This window comes from Apodemus sylvaticus, chromosome 3 (assembly GCF_947179515.1).
Source record: "Apodemus sylvaticus chromosome 3, mApoSyl1.1, whole genome shotgun sequence".
Taxonomy (NCBI): Eukaryota; Metazoa; Chordata; class Mammalia; order Rodentia; family Muridae; genus Apodemus; species Apodemus sylvaticus.
Window position 1 is genome coordinate 124,709,641 of NC_067474.1, and position 22,215 is coordinate 124,731,855.

The following is a 22,215-nucleotide window of genomic DNA, read 5'->3' on the forward strand; positions in this document are numbered from 1 at the left end:
TCTGTAGACCAAGTTGGCCTTGAATTCAACTTGGATCCGCTTCCCTCTGCCTCTGCCTCTCAAGTGCTAAGATTAAAGGAGTACTCTTCCCCCACCTAGCTTTATTCATTTTTTAAAATTATTATTTCATAGTTTTTTAAGTTAGTCTTTTATTGATGGACATATGCTGTTGCAGCCAATTGCTATGGTTAACAATCTTTTTCAGGAAGCATTTCATATGTAGGAAAATAAATGTAAGTATTGGTTTCCTGTTGTGAGATGGTTGAGCCAAAGGGAAGAGTATATTTGCAATATGGTGGTCAGCTTGCCCTTCAAAAGGATATTAGTGATTTGAGTTCTGTAGAGGAGAAAAATCTAGTTTTCCTTCTAGTCTTTTCAAGTTCTTGGCTAGGATTCATGTAACAAAAAACATGTTCTCAAAGGAAAGATAAGTTTATTAATATGTATAATTCATATTTACTTGGGAGACAGTTTAAGGGAAAAAAACTCTCCAAGAAGTGGCTTATAACTTAGGCTTTTACAGTTTCTTCAACATATGTAGAGGTTTAGGTAAATGAGAAGGCAAAGAAAAAGGCCTCAGTCACTAGAATACACCAATTGCAAAAAGGCACCACTGGTAGATAGCAGTGGCAGGAGATAGTGGATAGATCGAAACGGCAGATGACAGCTAACAGCTAAAGTAAGGCCTCTTGTGTCTTGCCCTGTTGCCCTCTGCTCCAAATAATCCTGCTAAAGTGGTGTTTATTACCCTTCAGTGCTCACTAGCAATGTCTGACAGTGCCTCTTTCCCTACAGTTCACCTCCCAAGTACATTATGAAACTTGGGATTCTTGCCACTTAGGCAAATGTTAACCCATTATCATTTTAACCTGTAGTTTTAGTTTAAGGGTAAAATTGAACAGCATGACTTTTATATGTTAAAGGATGGGCTATTTGTGGTGTCCACGGCCAGAGGACATAAATCAGTTGTTCATACTTTTTGTCCCTCTTCCTATTGGACTTAAAATTATGGTCTGTTAATTTCTAGGAGCATTTTATATATTCGGAAATTTCTTTATAGGTAGCATTTTCTACTTAAGTTCTCATATTCTTTGCTATTACAAGAACTTCAATTGAAGGGTGTGCCCCTAAATTTTTGTTACTGAGTATTTCTTCCTAAGAATTATTTAGCTTTGAGTTCTTTTTTCTTCCTCTTTCCTTTTGTTTCTTCCTCCTTTTCTCCAATTTTTTTTCAACTTTTCCTTAAAAAGATTTGAGATGAGGCCGTGGTGGCTCACAGCTTTAATCTCTGCACCTGAGAGGCAGAAGCAGGCAGATCTCTTGAGTCTGAGGCCAGCCTGGGCTATAGAGTAAGTTCCAGGACAGCCAGGACTACACAAACCCTGTCTTCTAAAAAACAAACAAACAAATAAACAAGTATATGTATGTATATATTATATATATTGAAAATGATTTGTAGTTGAATAAGGCTTAACTCAGGAATGAATTTTGTACTAATTTAAAATAATATTTGACTCCATTTTGTTTATCTTTAAGGCCATGTTTTTGGTATACTGTGCACTGGAAAAAGAACCTGTGCCAATGTCCTTGCCTCCAGCCTTGGTGCCACCTTCTAAGAGAAAAACGGTCAGTATATCAGGCTCCATGTGGGTGATCCCCTCTTCAGCAGCCAAGGAATCTTACCACTCCTTACCATCTGTAGGCATTTCACCTACCAGAGCACCATTAAGACAGGTAGAAATCTATTGGTGTTCAAGGATTTTGTTCTAACAAAAGTGCATGAATGTGATTGATAAAGATAGAAAGAAGGTGCAGTCAAAGATGCTGCACTCCCTCTGGTTAAACCTGCATAGCATGGTGCCCCAGAGGAGGCAGGTGCGATGCTTTAGGTCCTGTGGATGTTTAACTGGCTTGCCTTCATCTATCAGAGATTAAAGATTGAGATGGAAGATACTGTGTGCTAACACGCATGCTTGCCCTGTTGTAATAATTGTTTTTAATCTGTAGTTTACTCTTGATTCTTCAGATCAGATTATTAATTCTGATTGATTCTTATTTCCTATTGCTTCTTGGCCTTTTGGCTAAGATCAAGTGTGATTCTTATTTCCTTTGACCTATCTCTTGTCAGGTTGTGTAAAGACAACTAATGACAGCACTTACACGTTTAGCTCTGGGCAAGAATACTGCATGGAACTATAGAAAATGAAACTTGGGGATTATCTGGATATTGTTTATACAGGTTTTCCCAGTTACTGGTATTAGTATGGAAATTCATAGGTCAGGCTTAATTGTGCTTGACTTCATTGGTTACTTGAAAAATGTTAACCTGGCATCTGTAAATGTCTTAGCTGACTTTAAATTTGTCGCCTTCCCTTCATAATGTTTGGTTATGATGTGTGGGTGGAAGTGTACTGCCATCAAGGTTAACTGGATGGATTTGTTCAGGTTGGTGATAGATACTGTTATATGTGAAAAGAGTATTAAATGTGTATTCTTTTCAAGGTCGGATTCATTTTGACAAAGTTTTTTCCCACTCTAGTGGGTTGTGTCCCCTGCAGAAAAAGCTAAATATGATGAAATATTTCTGAAAACTGATAAGGATATGGATGGATATGTGTCTGGACCAGAGGTCCGTGAAACCTTCCTGAAAACAGGTTTACCTTCTGCCTTGCTAGCCCGCATTTGGTAAGACTTTATTTTAATAAATTGTTTTTTAAAAAATGTGTATATATGTGGTCATGTGTAAACTCTAGTTTTATACATTTGTATTTTTTACTACTTTTGTGAATAAGTTATTATTTGTTTCATTTTTATAGAGGAAATTCAAATTTAAAGAATTATGCATAATAAACAAAAATTCAAAAGTGGAATTAAAAAAAAAACCAAATAACCCTCCAAACCTCAAGCACAGTTGTCTTGTCTGAAGTTTTAGGGATCTGAAGGTGTCAGTTACTTGTTAGGTTGTTAAAGTGGAGTCTCGGTTACTCCCCAGTGGATCCCTAACTCTAAGAGTTCTTTAAAGAATCTAGATGGCTATAATTTTAATACTTTAATAAGTAGTACCTTTAGGGCTGGGAATATAGCTCAGTTGGTAAGGTCCCATTTGTGAGAGCTTGGGTTTGATCCCTTGCATTATATAAATTGGGTGTGGTAGCATACATCTGCAGCCCTAGGACCCAAGGAGCTGGAAGATCTGAAGATCAGGTCCTATCTGGCTGCACAATGACTTTAAAGCCAGCCTGGAATAAATGAGTCTCAGTCAGTCTGTGTCTCTCTCTTTGTCTCTGTATATGTCTCTGTCTCTCTGTCCCTCCTTCCCCTCTCTCCCTACACACACACACACACACACACACACACACACACACACAGATTTCATTTTTCTTTAAAGCTGAATAGTATTTCATTTTTTATATATACAGATTTTTGCTATCTATTTATCTGTTGATGGAGGTCTGTTGGTCCCATTTCATTCTATAGAGAATAGAGCACCAATAAACAAGGGTGCAAATATCTTTGTAGGAAAATAGATGTACAATATTGGGGTTACTTAATCTCAGAAAGAAAAATCTTGTGTCTTCTTTGTGGGTCCTTGCCTGTACCATATACATGTACATGTGCAAATAGATGCATAGCTGGGTAGTAAGGAGAACAGGAAATGGTGATGAGGAAAGACAGTGCAGTAAAGAACACTGAGTCATGAAAGAGTGTGTGAAACTTGGGTTTCTAGTTTTAACTCTGTCATGGGTTTTTAATTTTTTGTATTGGATAAGTGCAGAGTCATGTAAGCAAAAATCACATAGCTTTAGAATGGTTGTATGTGTTCATAGAATTGAATATGTCCACATGTGATACTTACTATACATCTGTCTTCTGGTGCTCTTGGTACATTTTTAAAAATTGATTATTTGACAATTTTATACATGTACATGCTATATTTTGATCATTCACACATTTCATTTTCCTCTCATCACCTTTGCATTCTCTGGAGTTCTTCCTTACAACCTATCTCCTTTTAACTTTTATGTTTTTATTTGCTTGTTTTCTATTCTCTTGAGCTTAATTAGAGTTGCTTGAATGTACGTGGGTATAGAATTGTTTACTTGATCATGTGCAGTTTACCAGTGACTACTTCACTGAGGAAATATGACTTCCTTTCCCTTGCAGCCATTAACTGCCTGAGTTAAACGTGGGGCCTTGTGTGCCCCTCTCTTGTTCATGTCTCAGTGTGGATGGGCTTGGTCTTGTACAGGTAACCACAACTGCTGTGTTTGTGAGTGCAGCAGCCATTCACATCCAGAAGACAGCATTTCACAGCGCCCCTCTACAGCTTCCTGTTCATACATTTTTTCCTACTTTATCTTCCATGATGTTTCTTGATCCTTGGTGATCTTTTTAGCATCTTAATTGGTCCACCTCTATACCATTTATGTATATTTTTGAATAAGCTGTCATCTGTCTTTTTCAATTCAGCTGATTGTTTTTAAAAGGTTACAATTGTATTTTTCTTCTGGAGTTTTGGGGTTAAACATTATTGTAATGTTTGTTTATTTGTATAGGTCACTATGTGACACAAAGAACTGTGGGAAGCTTTCAAAAGATCAGTTTGCCTTGGCTTTTCACTTAATCAATCAGAAGTTAATAAAAGGCATTGACCCTCCTCATGTTCTCACTCCTGAGATGATTCCACCATCAGACAGGTCCAGTTTACAAAAGGTAAGATAACGTCAAAGAAGACCTGCATGCCCTAGAAAAGGACAAGCTGTGTCAAGTCACAAAGTTGGAGGGTCAGAGCACCCAGAGTTGGTAGTTTGTTTGTGTCTGTGAATGTGCTCATACATCTTCTGTTAACACCCTTGAACTAAAGCTTGTCAACCTTACTATTCATTATTCATGACAGATGTACTTTACTATATTAAATTGAAGAGATTTCTGAAAACAATTTTGAAACAGGGTCTCAGCCCAGGCTTGCATTGAACACTGTGTAACAAAGTCACCTTGAACTTGTGATCCTTCCTGCTTTCACTTTGAAAGATTATAGGCATGCACCTTGCCTAGTCAACTTTTATGAATAGAGTTGAAATGGTAGCTGTAGGAATTAAATTGTTACATTTCACTTGAAATTTGGAAACAAAATCTAGGAGATAGTAATTGATTAGTACCAATTTTACATCAAAATAGCCTTCAAGAAAAACTGTATGTTGAGATACATCTGTATGTGGCTTTTGCCATACAGTGACCCTTCATTCTTAAGTACACAGCTGAATTTCATATCTAAACAGCTGGAAATTAGTTGGGTTTCTGATTAGCACTGGGAATTTTCAGAACATCTGCATTTTAATTACAATTCCCTTTGAATATTTTTCTTTCTTATCTAGAACCCCCTTTTAATATAGCACATTTATAATATCCTGCTTTATAATAGACCTTTCAAAGGATTTACATATGATGGGCTTAGTTGCTTTCAAAATTAAATAACCAATTGTAGTTTGAACCTGTAGTCTCAGCTCCTAGGAAGGCTGACACTAAAGAATTCTTGAATCCAGAAGTTCAAGGCTATCTTGGGCAGCACAAAGAAACTGCATCTCATAAAAACCCAAACAAAATAAAATATCCCACCCAAACTTTGTATCTTTAATCTTCTTTTCACCTGTAATATAACTATTTCTATAGTGATTTTCCAGGGTTGTATATAACAAACTGTCAAATGTGTGCTATTAAGTATTCTCTTTCAAATATTAATAAATGTTTTGATTTTTCATTAATTTTATAACAGTTAAGAATTTCATTTTAACCTAGCAAAAGTCAAAATTGTATTTTACCCCCAAGTAAACTAAATAGAATTCATTTCTTCCAAGTCCTGAGAATTGGATATAAAAAAAAAATTGTACTTGTAAGTTTTAGGATGGGGCACTTATTAATTTTTGCAGACTCTGATATATGCATGGGTTCTCTATGTTGTGGAGAGGCTGACAGTAATTCTGCACGGGAAGATGAAGGGTCCTTATTGTTACCTTTGCTTTCTTCTCCGTTCCTGTTGCTCAGCTGTGCAGCACTGTGGACTTCACTTATGTAGAGTTTTTCTTCTGTATTCTTAATTTATGACTGAAATGCTCATCAGCTCTAGTCTCCAAGAGAACAGAACTGAGCTGACTTTGTCTCTTCAGTGAAATGTTTGCTAGTAGATCAGGTGAGATCGTATCTGTTACCCAGTTGATAATTTAGTAGACGTTTCAGAAATTACTCACTAAAGCATACCTATCTCTTGGTTCCACATTCATGGAGATACTTTATAACTGTTGGCCTTGGTATTATAGTATTGTCTTATCTATTAACCAAAAAAAATATAATAAAATAAAATTTGTACTTTCAAATAATCTCCTTATAATCTGATGTATTTAAAAAAAAAAAAGAGGAACTGCATTTCTGTAGCTTCAACTAATCCTTCTCGAATGTTGCTCTCCTCCTTTCTGTGTTTTTTCTAGTTTGGACTGTTTTTTCCATTCTCCAGCACTCTGCTTTCGCCTTTCTTGTACTGTCCGTTTCTTAACTCTGCTCTCTCTCAAGGTTAGAGCTTTATTTTATGCTGTCTTTGTTGTTGTATTTTAGCAGTACAGTTTTTATTGACATGATGTATTTTGAAATTAGAGGGTTTTTTTTTTAATGCAGCAATGAGAACAGTTGATTGGCATGCTTTTATCACGTGTCACTTGATCCTTGCATGCACTGTGGCTTGCTTTCCCTGGACTCTTTAATCCATTCAAAAATCACTAAAGTGAGACTTAGGAGATGCACAAAATGTGAGAGAATATATGTAAGAAGGGTGCATGTGGGCCCGGAGAGATACCTCAGCAGTTAAGAGCAAGGACTGCTCTTCCAAAGAATCCAGGTTTTTTTTTCTCATCCTCACATGGTGGCTTCACAACTGCCTGTAACTCCAGTTCCTGGGGGAGCTGACACCCTCTGTGGCCTCCACCAGCAGTGCATGTTCACTTACACACACAGAACACTCAAACACTGAAAAATTAAATAAAAAGGGGTATGTGGAGAGAAGCCTGAACAGTTAAGAGCACTACCTGCTCTACTCGAAGATCTGGATTTGATCCCTAGGCTCGTATGCGTGGCGGCTCACAACTGCCTATAGTTGCAGTTCCAGGGCAGCCAGAGGCTTCCTCCGGTCCCCACACGTGTGTACTTGGTACATAGACTGTAGGCAAGCAGACACTCATACATATAAAAATAATTCAACATCAAATAAATGAATAAAATAGTATTTAAAGAAGGGCTTGCTACATTTTCCTATGTGTGCCCTTCACATGCTATATATAATTTTAGCTGGATGTTTCTATATTTCATGCCATTTTAGTCATATTTCAGTCATATAAAGCCTTCTAATTTGTTTGAGGTTAAGCTAATTTCTTTAACTTTGTCTTTTTATCTGTTGGTATTTTAATAAGAAAGACTCAAATCTGAGCCACTTTTTAAAGTTGGAGTAAAGGAAGAGGTGTGGAAGCCATGTGTTTTCTGGTATACTTGCACCTCTGATAGAACATATCTCAATAGCAATTTAAGTGATAGAAGTTATTCTTGATGATGAAAGTGAGATCAAGTGATATTTTTTTCTTTTTTTCTTTTTTTCACTTGCCTGCCTGGCTGACTCATCTTAATCCACAGGTCAAGTTTAAATAAAGCTAAAACTTAGTGAAAAACTGTCTCATGCAGAAATCTGCCTTAAAAATTTTAACTTAATATACCATCAGTAACAGTGTATATATTTAATATAGTAATCAGTGTGTTTAGTAAAACAGTTAAGTTTTTTTGAGAATCATTATGGCAGTGTATACCAGTAACCTCAGCACTCCAGAGGCAGGAGTGCTGTCAGTTTAAGACTAGCCTAAGCTATATAGGAAGTTCAGGAATAGCCTGGGCTATGTAGGGAGAAGCATCATCTCAACTAACCCTTCAAAAGAAGTATATTTGATGTAAAGTTGTAATCAATATAAAATTAGAATTTTAATTAATTGAGACCATATAGATGAGTTTTAATGCTGGTAGTCAAAACAATTCAATACTAACAAGTAGTGTGATATTTAAAAGCATAGAAGAAATTATTTGTCAAATTTAATTGACCTGTTTACCAAGTTCACTTTTGGCACCATGTCTTCTAAATTATCTTGGCTTTCAGATGCCAAAAGTCATGTTATGAAATGACCTTTTTAATATAATCAGAAGACTTTTGATAAAATTAATAGCCAGGTTCAACTTTGAGCAGTTACCTAGTCTGTTTCCTCAGCTCTAAATTGAGTTAATACTGACGTCCCTAATAATCTACTTTTCAGATTACTTTTGAGAACTGATTGATAGGTTTAGTAAACTTTAAATGACTTTATAAGGGTAAGGAAAAGGGATATTATGGAATATTATAGAACTTTCAGGTTTCTTCTTCCGTGTAAATTGGTGACATACATTAAATTCACATTAGTATTAATACTCTGATTTATATTCTGCTAGTGAGGTCACTAATATATCTTAGGTTCCACACAGTTAGGTTTCAGTTTTACCATTTCCAAAAGCTGATGATTCTGTTATTTGTCAACAAGATTGTAATAGTGTATATAAATCAGGTGTTTAAAGGAACAGTTATCCTTTTGTTCTGACTTTAAAAAGCTAAACAAGACATCATTGGGAGTTCAAAGAAAACCATTTATTTAACCTAAGTAGGCAGGGCAGAGATTAATTTCTCCATTTTTCTGGTGAAAAGCATATAGTTAAAAAAGTGACAGAATCTAGATTAAGCCTAGATTTTGTTTCTATAAGTAACATTTGGTAACCAATTCTGATATTTAATATTACTTATTAAATGAAAACTAAGTGTTAGATACATTAGCACCCCATGTAATCCCAGCACTTGTGGATAGAGGCAGAAGGATTAGGAATTCAAGGTCACCATGGTCTTCATAGCAAGTTAAGACCAGGCTGGGTAAATGAGATCCTGCCTCAAAAAACCAAAGCAGGCAGGAGAAATGGCTTAACAGTTGAATGTGTACACTGCTGCTGGAAAGGGTCTGGAGTTTGACCCCCCAGCACCCTTGTCACACTGCTCCCAAACACCAGGAACTCCACTTCCAGGGGATCCAATACCTTTTCCTGGCCTCTGTGATGTGCGCGAGCGCACACGCGCGCGCTGCGCGCGCGCGCGCGCGCACACACACACACACACACACACACACACAGAATTAAAAGTTTCTTAAAACAGCATTAATATGAAAGATACTACATGTACAGTTAGGTATGTAGTGATAGTGATATTACAGAACATGTTTGAGCAGTTGGTTAGTAGGTTTTAGGTTAAATAGAGTAGATACTAAAAGCATTTAACAAAAGTTAGTATTTTTTGAATTGAATAAAATCAACCATTATTCTAATTCTGAGATTCAACAAAATTTGTATACTTATTCCGTACCAGATAATATAAATGGAAGTAAGTCATCATCCCTCTTGCTGGTAAATAACACATCTCAGTAGAAGAATTTTATTTCTAATCTAGTATGTGTTTTACTTACTGCAGAATTCTGGGTAGACTAGCATCACATTACAAAGGCATTGGGGTCCGCGGTGTGGGGTCATAATAGCTTTCTGGAGATTATAAGGGAACTGTCTTAATTTACCACTCCCTATATATATGTGTGTGTGTGTGTGTGTGTGTGTGTATACATAGTTGTGCTAAGTATTTTATTAAATGAATTAAAAGTGCTTATAATGGAGTAAAATGAAATACCTTGTCTCGCTGCTGTATAGCTTTTAGCATTTTTAGTGCTTAGCATTCATTTATAGTAGTAATGTATAACTGTGAATTTTTTGTTTTTTAGAACATCATAGGATCAAGTCCTGTTGCAGATTTCTCTGCTATTAAGGAACTAGATACCCTTAACAATGAAATAGTTGACCTGCAGAGGTATGTAAAGTAAAATTATAGCTGACTTTATAAGCACACATACAGATAATATGTACAATATACGTATGTGTATTTTCTTTTTTTATTGAATATCATCTTCATTTACATTGCCAACGGTAAAACCTTTCCCGATATTCCCCCTCCCCTAAGACCCCCAACCCCTCCTCCCTCCCCCTGCATCCACATATATGTCCCTCCACCCGGCACACTCTCAACTCCCCCACCTCGGTTTCCCTTTGTTGGTCCCTCTGTTGAGCCTTTACCTGACCAAGGACCATTCCTCCCACTGATGCCCAACAAGGCCTTCCTCTGCTATGTTTTTGGCTGGAACCATGTGTGTCCCTTGGTTGATGGTTCAGTCCCTGGGAGTCTTGGGGCGTCTGGGTGACTGAAATCATTGTTCTTCCCATGGGTCTGTAAACCCCTTCAACTCCTCCTGACCACCCTCTATCTCCTCCATTGGGGACCCCATGCCCAGTCCAATAGTTGGTTGCTAGCATCTGCCTCTGTATTTGTAAGGCTCTGGCAGGGCCCCTCCGGAGACAACCATGGCATGCTCCTTTAGGTATGCACTTCTTGTTGTCCATAGTAGTGGGTTTTGGTGACTGTTTATAGGATGAATCCACAAGTAGAGCAGTCTCTGGGGGGCCTTTACTTCAGTCTCTGCTCCACACATTGTCTCCTTTATTGCTCCTGTGACTATTTTGTTCCCTTTCTTAGAGGAACCAAAGCATCCTCACTTAAGTTCTCCTTCTTCTTGAACTTCCTGTGCTGGGTGAATTATAACTTGTTTATTTTGAACTTTTGGGCTAACATCTACTTATTAGTGAGTGCATACCATGTGTGTTCTTTTGTGATTGGGTTGCCTCACTCAGGATGACACTTTCTAGTTCCATCCATTTGCCTAAGAATTTTATGAATTCATTGTTTTTAATAGCTGTTTTTAATAGGGATCCATTGTGTATATATACTATAGTTTCTGTATCTATTTCTCTGTTGAGGGACATCTGGGTTCTTTCTAGCTTCTGGCTATTATAAATAAGGCTGCTATGAACATAATGGAGCATGTGTCCTTATTACATTTAGGAGCATCTTCTGGGTATATGCCCAGGAGTGGTAGAGCTGGGTCCACAAGTAGTATTGTGTTTAATTTTCTGAGGAACCGCCAAACTGATTTCCAGAGTGGTTTTACAAGCTTGCAATCCCACCAACAATGGAGTAGTGTTCCTTTTTCCCCACATCCTCTCTAGCATCTGTTGTCCCCTGAGTTTTTCATCTTAGCCATTCTGACTAGCGTAAGGTAGAATCTCAGTGTTGTTTTGATTTGCATTTCACTGACAACTAAGGATGCTGAACATTTCTTTAGGTGTTTTAGAGCCATTCGCCTTTCCTTAGTTGAGAATACCCTGACATAGCCTCATTTCTAATGCTTATTTTGATAAATGGTACTTTATTTAATTACCATATTTCTGTGTAAATGGAATCAGAATGCGTTTTTAAAAATCAAGTACTAGAGAAGTAATTGAGGAAATGCCCATTGTTGACCTCTTACACACACATTCTCTCTCTCTCTCTCTATATATATATATATGTATATATATATACATATATATATTCATAAATGTTCCAGTAAACATTCTTGCTTGTATGTCTGTTAACATTTAAATAGCTAGATAAGGAAATACTTGTCTCTGCATCTCAAGCTGCTGTAGAAAGACACATTCTCCATTGTACTACAATTTGCTTTCTTGACTTACACAGTTGTTGAATGTGTGAAATGCCTTTGTAGTTATTTTAATAGGAATCAGGACATGATAAATAAAATACTCTTTGCTTTTGTCGATGTTTCTAATATGTGTTCTCTTTGGGCAGTTAAGCTAATAGCTATGGTATTATGCTGCCCTAATATGATTGATAACTAAAAATAATAACTAATACCAATAACTAATGATAATGCTCCATGAGGAGTGTACCTAACATTTTGTGGCTATCTCATAAAATCTAAGTAGTTACAAAACCTGGTCACTTGATTTCTAAGACTCATCTACTATACTAAAGCTACATTTATTAAGGTTAAAATATTAAAGTTTGTGTTAGATCACCAAGTCTTTAAGATATTTCATTATATACTTATATATATCTGTATATACTTTCATTATTGTGAATATATGCTTTGTTCTGTACAAAAGTTTTGCTCTTGAGAATCTGTCTGTCCCTTTAAGTTTTTACAATACATTAGAATGAATGTGTATGACCATGAAACAAAGAATTTAAACAGTATTTATAACTTTACTAAATTACTCTCTGAAGGAAGATTCCTTCCTTATTGCTTTTCTTTACCATTTGTTTTATTTATGTATTTGTGTGTGCACATGTAATGAGAATGTGCTGTGGTGCACATGTAAAGGCCATAGCACAACTTTCTGGATCGCTTCTCCTCCCAGCAGGTGGATCCTGAAAATCAAACTTAGATTGTCAGGCTTGGTGGCAAGTGTCTTACCTATTGTGCCATCCCACTGGCCCTTTCATTGGTTTAGAGATGAAGATGTTTAATTCCCAGGACTTTTAGTTGATGTAGGATGTGCTGCTCAGGCCTCCTGGCCTTATTTCTTAGTTCCAATTTCTTCCTTGATTGAAGTATGAAGGGTTCTTCCTTCATGGTATTCCCCCTGCAGAGCACAGTGGTGTACACCTTTAATCTGAGCACTCAGGAGACAGAGCAGATGGATCTCTGAATTTAAAGCCTGTCTGGGGTAGAGAGAGAGTTCCCGCATAGCCAGGGCTACACAGAGACCCTGTCTCAAAAGCAACAGCAAAAAAACATAGATTTTCCCTTGTCATCCTGGCCATTCTTCTTAGACATTTCCCACCTGTACTGTCTCCTGTGACATTGTAAAACTTCCTCAGAGTAGACACTATATTTGCTCTTTTTACCTTCAGCACTAAGCAGAGTGCTGTAACCTCTCATTGCTGCTTTGTTGTTATATTAGTCACTTTTCTTCTCACTGTGAGGAAACACATGACAGAAGTAATTGAAGGGAGGAAGGATTTACATTGGCTCACAGTTTCAGTCTATCATGGCAAAGCAAGCTGGATGGTGGGAGTGGCTCCATCCACCAAAGCAGGAATCTATTGTAGAGATTGTCATACAGCAGCCAGACCAGAAACCAGAGACTACACTGGCAGTGGGGCTGGCCTATAATCTCCAAAAGCTCACTCCTAGTTACCCTATTCCTCCAGCCACACCAAACTTCCCACAGCCTCACAAATAGCAATACCACGTAAAGACCATGTATTCAATCGTAACAGCCTGTGAGGACATTCAGATTCAAACTATACCATATATACCATTATGCAGGTGGGCTTATTGCCTCTCACCTCAGCCTGATACCTCTTTTATTATTTATTGTCTCTGATTTTACTATTTTCATTTACCTGGACATACCTTTAACACTGTATCTTTTCATGCTTTATGGCCTATGTTTAATAGCTCTTATTGAGTTGTTTTTGAAATCTTTAGATTGCTAATTGTTCTTTTTCCACTTCCAAAAATTTTATGTTTGTTTATTTTTATTATTTTATCTTACCATGTAGCCCTAATTGGCCAAAACTTGCTATGTAGACCAGCCTGGTTTTAAACACACAGACATTTACCTGCCTCTGCTTCTTGAGTGCTGGTGCTAAAGGTATGCACTACTATGTCCAGCAAACTTTTTAAAGCTATTAATGGATTCCATAAGAATCTTTACTCTGAATGTAAATGCCTCAGAGAAGTTCTGGGGATTTTGTTTTGCTTTAGATTTATTTTATTTTTTATTGTGTGTGTGGGGGGAGCGGGGTATGTACATGTGAATCAGTTGCCTGTGGTAGCCAAAAGTGTAGGATCCTGATGAGGCTGGAGTTATAGGCAATTGTGGGTACTGTGTAGGGAACTCAGGTCTTCACCAAGAGCAGCTTATGCCCTTAACCATTGAACCATCTTTCCACCCCCCTCAGAAGTTCTTGAAGTCGGAAAGGTGCAAGAAACTGAGGCTATTTTGGTCACTTGTATAGCATGGTCATGATAATTTATGCTGAGGCAGGAGGTAATATTTTGACATCTGCTAGATTCTACTTCCTTCTTGTCTGTTCTTTTAGCAAAAACATAGGAAGCAAAAGTCACATCCTGCCAGGCCTATTTATTATCCTGGTTTTAAGCCAATAAACAAGATTGGTAATTATAATAGTTACTAGATATTGTGCTACATCCACTTTATATAAAGTCTTTTGTTGAATTCTTGCAACATCCCTGAAGAGGAAGAATGTTTTATCTTGATTTAGCAATTTTTAAACTATTCAGTGGAGGCATGAGGGTGTGTGTACATGTGGACAAGCATGCATTCCACAAAGTATAGATGGAGGTCAGAAGGCAACTTGAAGGATAGACTTTTGGCTCTGAGGCTTCACTGCAAGGGCCTTGACCCACTGAGCCACCTTTCCAGCTCCTGTCTCTTATTCCAGACAAGGCCATGCAGTGCAGGATTTTAGTGATAGAACTTTCAACCAGATTTCCAAATTATCTGCCACCATTTTGTCAGTTTTATTTTACCTTTTTCACATTTATTTAGTGCGTGGGGTGGTGTGTACACATGGAGGTTATAGGACAACTTGTGGGAGGAGTCTTTCTCTTCTTTCACAATCTTTGTCCTGGAGATCAAACTCCAGGTCAAATGTTCTCATAGTAGGCCGCAAGTGTCTACCCACTCAGCCATCTCACTATCCTGATTTGGTCAGATTTATTTAACCTTCAGTATCTTAGAAATGCAAACACTATTATATAGATGCTGAGAATATGGTAAGTCAGTACAGGTTATTAGTTATCATTCTTAATACTCAGTTTATAACTTAGAGTGTTATAAGTAGTTGCTCAATAAATACTATTTAGAATAACTGAATGAATTATTTTTCCTAGATGAAGATAAACAGAACCTTTGTAGCCAGATGGTCAGTGCCATATCTGCACAGTCCCAGAGATTGACCTACCTGGGACTGTGAGGAAATGAAGAAGAGACACACAAAGGGAGACATCCAGAAACTAAAAACTGGGATTGGGTGGGCTGGGCTCTTGGATGGGGAAGCCACAGTGCCCAGGAAGCTCAGTGTGTTTATCATGAACAGTTGCATAGGAGGTAGGATCATTGCATTCAACCACACAACAGGACAGGGTTCATTATGTATAGTTGAACAAGAAGGCAGATTATTTTATACAGATAGTCAGGAAACAGAAGTCAGGTTCAGCTAATCTTTGTAGGAGCAGTCTGAAGGTAGTAGGTACTGTGGACTAGAGGATGACTTTGTTATCTTTCTGAGCCTCACAGGGGTGGGGTAGGTTGGGAAGGATTTTCCAGTTTTCCATGGGAGCCCATGCACTGGTTTAGGAATGGTCCACCCATGTCATTCTGTTCCTCAGTGTGTAGGCTTCTGTCTCGTTTATATTCAAGAACTGATGTAAAACAATAACAACTTTTGATACCCCAGAAATACATCTTTTAGCCCCAATCTCTGCCATCTTCTGGCTCTTGCCTCTCAAGAGCCGCCTGAGTCCTCTTATCCAGAGGAGCTTTGCTGTGTCTTTTTGCAGAACTCAGGTCAGGGCCTTCTGCAAACTGAGTATGCTTCCATACTGAGGTAAAGTCTGAGCCTGAGTTTTCACAAGTGGTATATCGTGGCATGTGCCTGTAATTTCAGCACACTAAAGGCTGATCACAAGTTCAAGGCCAGTTTGGACTACATAGTGAGACCTTATCTCAAAGATTTTCTTTTTTTTTTCTTTATTAGATATTTGCTTTATTTACATTTCAAATGGTATTCCCTTTCCTCATTGCCCCTCTAAAACCCCCCAATCCCATCTCTCCTCCTCTTGCCCTCCCCCCTAATTTCCTGACTTGTATTTCCCTATTCTGGGGAATTTAGCCTTCACAGCTCCTCTCATTGATGTTTGAAATGGCCATCTTCTGCTATATATGTAGCTGGAGCCATGGGTCCCTCCATGGCTTTGGTTGGTGGTTTAGTCCCTGGGAGCTCTGGAGGTACTGGTTGGTACATATTATTGTTCCTCCTGTGGGGCTGCAAACCTCTTCAACTCCTTGGGCCCTTTTTCTAGATGCTCCATTGGGGACCCTATGCTCATTCTATTGGTTGGCTGTGAGCCATGCATATTTTGATCCACCTTCCAAGAAGGATCAAAGTATCCACACTTAGGTCTTCCTTCTTCTTGCACTTCATGTAGTCTGTGAGTTGCATCTTGAGTATTCAGAGCTTCTGGGCTAATATACACTTATCAGCGAGTGCATACCATGTGTGTTCTTTTGTGATTGGGTAACCTCACTCAAAATGATATTTTCTAACTCCATTCATTGCCTAAGAATTTCATGAATTCATCGTTTTTAATAGCTGAGTAGTACTCCATTGTGTAAATGTACCACATTTTCTGTATCCATTCCTCTGTTGAGGGACATCTGAGTTCTTTCCAGCTTCTGGCTATTATAAATAAGGCTGCTATGAACATAGTGGAGCATGTGTCCTTATTACATGTTGGAGTGTCTTCTGGGTATATGCCCAGGAATAGTATAGCTGGGTTCTGATAGTGCTATGTCCAATCTTCTGAGGAACCACCAAACTGATTTCCAGAGTGGTTTTACCAGCTTGCAATCCCACCAGCAATGGAGGAGTGTTCCTCTTTCTCTACATCTTCTCCAGCATTTGCTGTCCCCGAGTTTTTGGTCTTGGCCATTCTGACTGGTGTGAGGTGGAATCTCAGTGTTGTTTTGATTTGCGCTTCCCTGATGATTGAGGATGTTGAAAATTTCTTCAGTTGAGAATTCTTTGTTTAGCTCTGTACCCCATTTTTAATAGGGTTATTTGGTTCTCTAGAGTCTTAACTTCTTAAGTTCTTTGTATATATTGGATATTATACCTCTGTTGGATGTAGGATTGGTGAAGATCTTTTCCCAGTCTGTTGGTTGCCATTTTGTTCTATTGACAGTATCCTCTGCCTTATAGAAGCTTTGCAATTTTATGAGGTCCCATTTGTCAATTATTGATCTTAGAGAATAAGCTAGTGGTGTTCTCTTCAGGAAAATTTCCCCTTTTCCCCTGTGCTCCAGGCTCTTCCCCACTTTTTCTTCTATTAGATTAAGCATATCTGGTTTTATGTGGAGGTTCTTGATCTACGTGGACTTGAGCTTTGTACAGCGAGATAAGAATGGATCAATTTGCATCCTTCTATGTGTTGACTGCCAGTTGACCCAGCACTGTCTGTTGAAAATGCTGTTTTTTTTTTTTTTTCCAACTGAATGGTTTTGTTAAAGATCAAGTGACCATAGGTGTAAAGGTTCATTTCTGGATCTTCAATTCTATTCCATTGATCTACCTGCCTGTCACTGTACCAATACTGTACAGTTTTTATTACCATTGCTCTGTAGTATAGCTTGAGGTCAGGAATGGTGATTCCACCAGAAGTTCTTTTATTGTTGAGAATAGTTTTTGCTCTCTTGGGTTTTTTGTTATTCCAAATAAATTTGGAAATTGCCCTTTCTAACTCTATGAAGAATTGAGTTGGAATATTGATGGGGATTGCATTGAATCTGTAGATTCCTTTAGGCAAGATGGCCATTTTTTACTATATTAACCCTGCCACTACATGAGCATGGGAGATCTTTCCATCTCCTGAGATCTTTTTCAATTTCTTTCTTCAGAGACTTGAAGATCTTGTCATGTAGATCTTTCACTTGCTTAGTTAGAGTCACACCAGGGTATTTTCTATTACTTGTGACTATTGGGAATGATGTCATTTCCCTAATTTCTTTCTTAGCCTCTTTATCCTTTGAGTATAGGAAGGCTACTGATTTGTTTGAGTTAATTTTATATCCAGCAACTTTGCTGAAATTGTTTATCGGGTTTAGGAGTTCTCTGGTGGAAATTTTGGGCTCACAAGTATACCATCATATCATCTGCAAATAGTGATATTTTGACTCTTCCTTTCCAATTTGAATCCCTTTGACTTCCTTGTGTTGTCTAATTGCTCTGGCTAGGACTTCAAGCACTATATTGAACAGGTAGGGAAAGAGTGGACAGCCTTGTTTAGTTCCTGATTTCAGTGGCATTGCTTCAAGTTTCTCTCCATTTAGTTTGATGTTGGCTACTGGTTTGCTGTATATTGCTTTTACCCTGTTTAGGTATGGACCTTGAATTCCTTATCTTTCCAAGACTTTTATCATGAAGAGGTGTTGGATTTTGTCAAATGCTTTCTCAGCATCTAATGAAATGATCGACTGGTTTTTGTCTTTGAGTTTGTTTATATAGTGGATTACATTGATAGATTTCCATATATTGAACCGTCCGTGCATCCCTGGGATGAAGCCTACTTGATCATGATGGATGATTGTTTTGATGTGTTCTTGTATTCGGTTGGCAAGAATTTTATTGTGTATGTTTGCATCGATATTCATAAGGGAAATTGGTCTAAAGTTCTCTTTCTTTGTTGGGTCTTTGTGTGGTTTAGGTATCACAGTAATTGTGACTTCATAAAACGAATTGGGTAGTGTTCCTTCTGTTTCTATTTTGTGGAATAGTTTGAAGAATATTTGTATTAGGTCCTCTTTGAAGGTCTAATAGAACTCTGCATTAAACCCATCTGGTCCTGGGCTTTTTTGTGTTGGGAGGCTATTAATGACTGTTTCTATTTCTTTAGGAGTTATGGGATTGTTTAGATCATTTATCTGATCCTGATTTAACTTTGGTACTTGGTATCTGTCTAGAAAATTGTCCATTTCATCTAGATTTTCCAGTTTTGTTGAGTATAGGCTTTTGTAGTAGGATTTGATGGGTTTTTTTTTAATTTCTCAGTATCAGCTGTTATGTCTCCCTTTTCATTTCAGATTTTGCTGATTTGGATACTGTCTCTGTGCCCTCAGGTTATTTTTGGCTAAGGGTTTAATCTATCTTGTTAGGTTGTTTTTTTTTTTGTTTTTTTTTTTTTGTTGTTTTTTTTTTCTTCAAAGAACCAGCTCCTGGTTTGGTTGATTTCTTTGTATAGTTCTTTTTGTTTCTACTTGGTTGATTTCAACCCTGAGTTTGATTATTTCCTGCCATCTACTTCTCATGGGTGTATTTGCTTCTTTTTGTTCTAGAGCCTTCAGCTGTGCTGTCAAGCTGTTAGTTTATGCTCCTTCCTGTTTCTTTTTGGAGGCACTCAGAGCTATGAGTTTTCCTCTTAGCACTGCTTTCATTGTGTCCCATAAGTTTGGGTATGTTATACCTTTGTTTTCATTAGATTCTAAAAAGTCTTTAATTTCTTTCTTTATTTTTTCCTTGACCAATTTATTGTTGAGTAGAGTGTTGTTCAGTCTCCATGTGTATGTGGGCTTTCTGTTGTTTTTGTTGTTATTGAAGACCAGCCTTAGTCCATGGTGATCTGATCGGGTACATGGAATTATTTCAGTCTTCTTTTATCTACTGAGGACTGTTTTGTGACCGAGTATATGGTCAGTTTTGGAGAAGATATCATGCGGTGCTGAGAAGAAAGGTATATTCTTTTGTTTTAGGATAAAATGTTTTGTAGATATCTGTTAAATCCATTTGGTTCATAACTTCTGTTAGTTTCACTGTTTCTCTGTTTAGTTTGTGTTTCCCTGGTCTGTACATTGATGAGAGTGGGGTGTTGAAGTCTCCCTCTATTACTGTGTGGGTGCAATGTGTGATTTGATTTTTAGTAAAGTTTCTTTTATAAATGTTGGTGCCTTTGTATTTGGAGCATATATGTCCAGAATTGAGAGTTCATCTTAGTAGATTTTTCCTTTGATGAGTATGAAGTATCCTTCCTTATCTGTTTTGATTACTTTAGGTTGAAAGTCGATTTTATTTGATATTAGAATGGCTACACCAGCTTGTTTCTTGGGACCATTTGCTTGGAAAAATTGTTTTTTAGCCTTTTATTCTGAGGTAGTGTCTATCTTTGTGCCTGAGTTTCCTGTATGCAGCAAAATGTTGGATCCTGTTTATATATCCAGTCCGTTAATCTATGTCTTTTTATTGGAGAATTGATATTAATAGATATTAAGAAGTGATTGTTGCTTCTTGTTATTTTTCTTATAAGAGGTAGAGTTATATTTGTGTGGCTCTCTTCTTTTTGGTTTGTTAAAAGAAGATTAATTTCTTGGTTTTTTTAGTGTGTAGTTTCTCTCCTTTTGTTGGTATTTTCCATTCATTATCCTTTGAAGGGCTGGGTTTGTGGAAAGAGATTGTGTAAATTTGTTTTTGTCATGGAATACCTTGATTTCTTCATTTATGGTAATTGAAAGTTTTGCTGGGTATAGTAGCCTGGGCTGGCATTTGTGTTCCCTTGGGGTCTGTATGACATCTGCCCAGAATCTTCTGGCTTTCATAGTGTCTGGTGAGAAGTCTCGTGTAATTCCTATAGGTCTGTCTTTATATGTTACTTGACATTTTCCCCTTACTGCTTTTAATATTCTTTCTTTGCTTAGTGCACTTGGTGTTTTAATTATTATGTGATGGGAGGAATTTCTTTTCTGGTCCATTCTATTTGGAGTTCTGTAGGCTTCTTGTATGTTCATGGGCATCTCTTTCTTTAGGTTAGGGAAGTTTTCTTCTATAATTTTTTTGAAGACATTTACTGGCCCTTTAAGTTGGAACATTTTACCCTCTTCTATAACTATAACCCTTAGGTTTAACGGTCTTCTCATTTTGTCCTAGATTTCCTGGATGTTTTGGGTTAGGAGCTTTTTGAATTTTGCATTACTTTGAGTGTTGTGTTAATGCGTTCTATGGTATCTTCTGCACCTGAGATTCTCTCTTCTATCTCTTGTATTCTGTTGTTGATGCATCTCTGTCTCCTAACTTCTTTGCTAGGTTTTCTGTCTTGAGTTGTTTCCCTTTGTGATTTTTTTTTTATTGTTTCTATCTCCATTTTAGATCCTGGATGGTTTTGTTCAATTCCTTCACCTGTTTAGTTGTGCTTTCCTGTAATTCTTTAATGGCTTCTACCCATTTAGCTGTGTTGTCCTTTATTTCTTTAAGGGAGTTACTTATGTCCTTCTTGAAGCCCTCTATCAGCATCATGAACTGTGATTTTAAATCCAAATCTTGCTTTTCTGGTATGTTGGGATATCCAGGACTTGCTGTTGTGGGAGAATTGGGTTTGGATGGTTCCATGTTGCCTTGATTTCTGTTGGTAACATTCCTACGTTTGCCTTTTGCCATCTGGTTATCTCTGGTGTTAGTTGGTCCTGCTGTCTCTGGCTGGCGCTTGTCCCAGTATAAAATATATTGGTTTCAAAGTATCAGAAAGGAATGTAAAACATCTCAGTAACATTTTTTAGATTTATTATATACTGTTATTTGAATATAGTAAATAAAATATACTAAGATTTACTTGGTTTTAATAAATAGATCTTAGATAATCTTTAATTACATATGTTCATGGTTGTAGCTTGCTAAGGGATAGTTATATCTTACAATGAAGCAGTAAGTGTTAAGCTGTATTATAGTCTGAGTTTGGAAAACAAAACATCCTTCAAAAAATTTTAGGTTCTAGGCCAAGCTTGGAGTTCTTTAATGCTAGCACTTGGGAAGCAGAGGCAGGTAGAAGTTGAAGTCAGTCTGGTTTCAAGACAGCAAGGGCTATGTAGAGAGACCTTGTTTCAAAAAACAAACAAACAAAAAAGAAATTTTAGGATCTGGGGATTCCTGGAACTAGCCCCTCTGCTAGCCTCTGCAGGACCCATGTTCATGTGGTACACATGTGTAATCACCACGTAAAGTAAAAAATAAATTAATTTAAAAATAGAAAAACAGCCAGCCTCTGAAAACTAAGAGAGTTAGAGGTGTGAGTGAGTGTGTGTGTATCATACATTCTTAAAATGTTTACAGCATTTATCTTACTATTTTATAGTTAATGTTTATTTTTCCAACAGTTTATAAATAGGGACACAACTCTTAATTTTAGAGAAATTAAAAATCAGTGTCTGTCCTAAACTTTCAAGTTTTAGTGGACTCAGTAAAAAGCTACCTTTTTTTTTTTTTCAATTCACAGATAATTGTTTAATGAATAACAGGTTAGTTTTAGAAATATCACAGAGAATGGAGAAAATTCAGCACAAAAACTTATAAATCTTTCAAGTAAATTTATATATATTATGAAATTGTTGCTTCTTTTCAGTTCAACTATGCCTGGTTGTTTTTTTTATTTTATTTTATTTTTTTAT

At 37.2% G+C, this 22,215-nt stretch overlaps 1 protein-coding gene across 3 annotated transcripts in view; it reads left to right on the top strand.

Annotated features, from left to right (window-relative positions):
• Eps15 (epidermal growth factor receptor pathway substrate 15) overlaps nt 1–22,215 on the top strand; it is a 114,706-nt gene that overhangs the window by 42,230 nt on the left and 50,261 nt on the right. For all 3 annotated transcript variants that reach the window (XM_052176983.1, XM_052176984.1, XM_052176985.1), the window contains 4 exons: nt 1,537–1,626; nt 2,540–2,685; nt 4,557–4,713; nt 9,867–9,952. In XM_052176983.1, the coding sequence (XP_052032943.1) occupies nt 1,537–1,626; nt 2,540–2,685; nt 4,557–4,713; nt 9,867–9,952 (479 nt within the window). The remainder of the gene's footprint in view (nt 1–1,536; nt 1,627–2,539; nt 2,686–4,556; nt 4,714–9,866; nt 9,953–22,215) is intronic.